Source organism: Penaeus chinensis, chromosome 10, assembly GCF_019202785.1.
Source record: "Penaeus chinensis breed Huanghai No. 1 chromosome 10, ASM1920278v2, whole genome shotgun sequence".
Classification (NCBI taxonomy): Eukaryota; Metazoa; Arthropoda; class Malacostraca; order Decapoda; family Penaeidae; genus Penaeus; species Penaeus chinensis.
In genome coordinates this window covers 29,326,499-29,331,771 of record NC_061828.1, presented here as the reverse complement: position 1 = coordinate 29,331,771, position 5,273 = coordinate 29,326,499, and the positions used below count along the sequence as shown (strand labels likewise).

The following is a 5,273-nucleotide window of genomic DNA, read 5'->3' as shown; positions in this document are numbered from 1 at the left end:
TTTTACCTTATTTTCTTTGCTTTTATTAGAATGAAGGCTTAAATACCTTAATAAGTTATTTTGATAATGCTATTTGCTTTTTTATTGGACTAGATGTATTTTCAAAAAAGTAAGAACTCATGTTTCATTTTCTTTTCTTATCTCTCTCTCTCTCTCTCTCTCTCTCTCTCTCTCTCTCTCTCTCTCTCTCTCTCTCTCTCTCTCTCTCTCTCTCTCTCTCTCTCTCTCTCTCTCCTCTCCCTCTCTCCTCTCCCTCTCCCTCTCTCCCTCCTTTCCACCCTCCCTGCCTCCCTCCCTCTCTCCCTTTCTCTTCCTCTTCCTCTTCCTCCCTTTATTAACTCCAACTCTCTCTCGCTTTCTTCTTTCTTTCTCTACATCCATATTTTTTCATTCTCATATCCTCTCCCCTCTTTCTTCCTTTCTATCTTTTTATTTCCTTTGCCTTCTTAATTTTTATTTTGGTTATGATCCATATGATTTCATATTTATTTATTTGACATTTATTTTGTTTTTAGACAGCTTTCTGTTTTCATTAGATATAGGTTTCAATTGTGCTGGCTTTAACAGGGTACCGTGATAGATGTTTTAGTTTTAGGTTCATATATATATTTTCTAATGATAAAAGAGTTTTATCTTGCTAAACAAATATTCATATAAAGTCATTTCTCTCGTGTACAACATCACATTATTTCATTTCATTGATTATGTATAGCATTATGACTCTACACATTATTTTTAAACAACATTAATTCAGAATCTTTCTTGCATGAATATCAAAATCTATTTAACTGGGCTCCATAATCATTCTCCATCAGATATTTTTTCTCTCACAGAATAAAGAAAAAAGAAGAGCATGAAACAAAATAAGATAATAAGTAAAATCGGGTTCACCATTCAAAAAGTTATAATTTATTTTATGTCTCCACAGGGAAATAGATGCACTCGGTATCAATGGAGGGTGCAAGATACATGGTCCAGCTGCTCTTGCCGATGACCTAGGTGTGGGCGTTGGCCTGAATGGCAATGTGAGCTCACCAGGAAGGGGTCCAACTGACAATGGTGTCCAGTACTGCCCAGAGGTCACCAAAGCCTTTGAGGGTGTCAGGTTCATTGCAGAGCACACGCGGCGTGAAGAGGAGTCTGTCAGGGTAGGTCTTGGTTGTAAAAGCCAGCCCTTGAGTTTGTTTGTTTTTCCAGTTTAGCAAGGATTTTCAAAGTAACAAACTGTTAATGAAGGTTGTTCATTTTTCATGTTGCAATGTATTAAAAGTATTTTTTTATGATTCAGTACTAAAGTATAGCTGGTATTTCTAACTTGAAAAATCAAATCTACAAAATCTTAATATTTGTTGATGTAAGTGTTCCTAGTTAACTATTGATAACCATACTGTTGAATTATAAAAGATTTTTTCAGTATATACAGTTCTAAGATATATCTGTATTCAAATAACAGATTTTTTTTTCTCGCTCTCTTTTTTTTTAGTTCACCCTATAAACTTAGCATACTGGTCATTAGTAAAACTATTGTGCCTGATCAATACAACTTTGAAAACTATATGATTAAGCTTAACTTGTACAATCCTTGACAGGTGAAGGAGGACTGGAAATATGTTGCCATGGTGCTTGATCGGTTGTTTTTATGGATATTCACCCTGGCGGTGTTGGTAGGCACAGCGGGCATCATCCTCCAGGCACCTACCCTCTACGATGATCGTTTACCCATTGATGTTCAGTATTCAGAAATTGTTGCTGTTGCAGATCGCAACATACCCAAACCAAATGTTAAACCTAACTAGTATAATGACACACAGTCACACTAAGTATTGTAGACAGTTTTTTTAAACTAATCCACCTCATACTCAGAAAAAATATGACAAAGTTTGTAAAGAAAGACAACTTAATTTTTTCCTTTAATTGAGCATAATTTTGTGAAATAATGGTTTCAAAGAGTTGAAAACAGAAAGTTTGAATCATTATGATACATCATGAAAAATAGATGGTTAGACAAAAGTTACATAAGGTCTTATGTAATTTTTATGATAAGCATGTGTTACTAATAACACATGGAATGTAATTTGCTCATATATCCAATCTAGTGAGACAGTGACTCTCTTGTACCATTTTTGTAAGAAAATTGAAATCTTCAGTCATACCTTGATGTTCGCTATGAATAAATAAAAAATCCAGCATAGCCACAACGATACGAAAAGCTCAAAGAAGATAATACTCAAGCATTCAGACGTTTTTGGTTTAAGTTTCAATTAATCTTGGCTATGTGCTGGCACTGGCATCCTCTGTTTTTTCCTCTGCACAAGGACCCTTACAGAGATCATTGCTCAACTGCTTAAAAATGGAGCAGCCATTATATGAAGTTTGCTTTGATAACTTATGGAAAGGATGTGTAGATCATGAAAGACAGTGAAGACAATGATGAATTGATCCTAGTAGTGACAGTTTATAAGTCGGGAAAAGGACATCTCAAAATTTGAAAGGAATGAAAGCAGAATTGGAGTTGCAGCTGATTTTAAGAGGAGAGCAGATTTTCCTCTTTCCAGGGTAAGTTTCCTGCATGGCAAATTTTACTCCTAAAGGTTCTGTTGTGAATTTTGCAAGAAATCTTTATCTCAAAAGCAATGGAAATATGTAAGGGCAAGAAAACAGTACCGGTACTTTTTTCACTTATGTATGTTTGTGAGATGTACGTATTTTATAATTATGTTCTACCATTTGTATACTGTAAATACAAGTTATTCCAAGAAATGTAGGTATAGATGAGAGGAGATTCTGAATTAGTCAAAGAAAATTCTCTTGATCAGATGGATATTGTACACTCTCTTCATGACTTTTGGCTGCCTCACCCAGAATATACCTGTCCAGTCTCTCAGAACTATTGGGTATCCATCTGAATAAGACGTATATCTTATTCCAAAGAAAAGGAGTGCATTGTAAATATTGTAACCTAGCAATACTGGTGCATACATGTTGGTGCCAAGAAAACTTGCAAGACTTGTACTAGATGGGCACTGAATGGGTTTTACCAAAGGTGAAGATATTTTTCTGAAAGTATGTCCCATTTTGAGATAGTATATATTGCATGAAAATTTAGGATTGCATAATGGTTTACCTTAGACAAGTCAGTTAGAAGCAAATTATAGACAAATATTTAATTTGTTGCTGCAAGTGTTCTTTCTTCTAAAAGCACAATATCAGTGTTCCTGGTAAAGACAGTATTGTCCATGACAAAAAAAGTAACAGTAGTGATTACTTGAAATGTATAATTTTGCTTGTAACTGTCTTTTAAAATTCTTTTTCCAGTAAAATTATATTTGTAATTTCTTAGCAATATGATGAACTGAGGCACAAGAAATCCAATGTTATTAGAAGTAGATAACATAATTTTTGCTTTAAGGGTTTTCTAACTATAACAAAATACATATCTGTTATTCATAAACTGTATTTTCTTGCATTGTAAGGTCTTCTTTGATATTTCTCACTAATTTGATGATTTTTGATTAGCCTTTATATGTCTTATATCATGTACCATACTTAGTTATTGGATTTCAATGCTACAATGAGTAAATTATTCAAATTTATGTCTTTGTATTCCATTTATATACATGAAGCATTCTACTATTTTGTTTAGGTCTGAGGTAAAGAAGTATGGACTTTTCTGAAAGATAGAATGAAGTACTATTTGAAGCATTTATTTTATCTTGTAGTAATGCGTATGTAATTGTCAGGAAAATGCAGAATCATATTAACCCAATGGTGCCCGTTAATCACACTGTCTATTGTCATTTTCTTTTGTGAATTCTGTTTGCACCTCGATGGTCGCACAAGTGCTCAGCCATCAAGGAGCCAATTAATAAACCTATGTGTCCTCAGCAGATTTCCCTTTTTCTTAAGTTTTTGGGAAAATATTTTTTTTCTAATGCTATTATTGAGGAAAAGGGTGAACAGGTGAGTTAGATAGGACTACTAATTGACTCCTTGGTGATTAAGTACTTGTGGAGTCACCTATGTGTAAGACAATCAAGAAACAGAAAGATACAGTGGAAATGGCATGTATTCTTGTCATAATGGCAACAATGGGTTAACACAAGGATAATCAATATTGTGATATGCTTGGGAAAAAACATAGTTTGAAACCCTAGTTGATGAGTGGAAACACCTAAGAATATACATCAAAATACATTTACCAAATGGTTTGATTTTTTGTACCAATACTTATCCTTCAAAAATAAAAACTACATAGAGACAAAAAGGAAATAGATAAAAGGATGACTTTGAGTATTTAGATACTTTCATGTTAATATTGTAAAGATTTTTTTTTTTTTTTTTTTTAGAGGGAGGTACAAGGCAACTGGAACGCCTTCACTGCTACTTCAAGGCACAAATATTCTTCGCAATATTCTGTAATTCATTACCTATTTCTGCAACAATAAAACCAAAATGTTTTTAAGGTATCAACATAGGTAACAGCAGACTCCAGATTGATATTTCTTTCTTTTTGGGTTGATGAAATTTATATGGTGAACAGCAGTTTTTTCCACTTTTTATCATCCATTGTTGTCTGAATTTACTTGAAATCTTAGAGATTTTTATGATTAGTCAGAGTGGTGTATTTAGAGAGTTTAACCCAATGACTGTAACTTTAAGTATTTGTTGTTGTCTATTGCAATTGCAACATCAAGTATTTGTGGTGCAGAACAACTGTAACCAGCAATTGCTATAGAGATTTTGAAATTCATGCCCATGTATATCTTGACTTAAATAACACTTGAATATTGATTTATGCAACTGCTATTTTTATTGTTTTTGGCCAACCACAAGGATGGCCAAATTTCTTAATTGCACAGGTCTTGTATCAATATTCTTTGTATATTAGACTGGTAACATGAAGGGGCATAATGCAATAAAGAAAACACCATTAGATCTGCATCAATGCTTAAAAGATTTACTAGAATCTAATAATCTGATCTTAGTTTCCTCTACTGAAATCCGTATACAACAGACCCTCAGGGAACATTTATCAGTAGGATATTTACTTAACATATTTAGAAAAGTATAACATTTATTTGTCTTAAATATCAGTCATAACATATTATCAGCCACAGCACCTTTTTTAAAAATTTCATAAATTAGTAGGATTTTTATAGCAAAGGATTGTTTCTGTACTTTAAGTAGCATTTGTGACTATAGATTTTCAAGGGCCATCAGTATTATGTACTTTTGATTTATTATATATACACTTTTATTTAGTTTGCTCATTG

General features: G+C 33.1%; 1 protein-coding gene across 1 annotated transcript in view; it reads left to right on the top strand.

Moving 5' to 3' along the window:
* The window catches only part of LOC125029998 (acetylcholine receptor subunit alpha-like), a 348,856-nt gene extending 344,504 nt beyond the window's left edge, over positions 1–4,352 (top strand). Inside the window, exons 11-12 of the mRNA XM_047620207.1 lie at positions 929–1,148; positions 1,590–4,352. Of these exons, the coding sequence (XP_047476163.1) occupies positions 929–1,148; positions 1,590–1,796 (427 nt within the window). The 3' untranslated portion in view covers positions 1,797–4,352. The remainder of the gene's footprint in view (positions 1–928; positions 1,149–1,589) is intronic.
* The last annotated feature ends 921 nt before the right edge of the window (positions 4,353–5,273 follow it).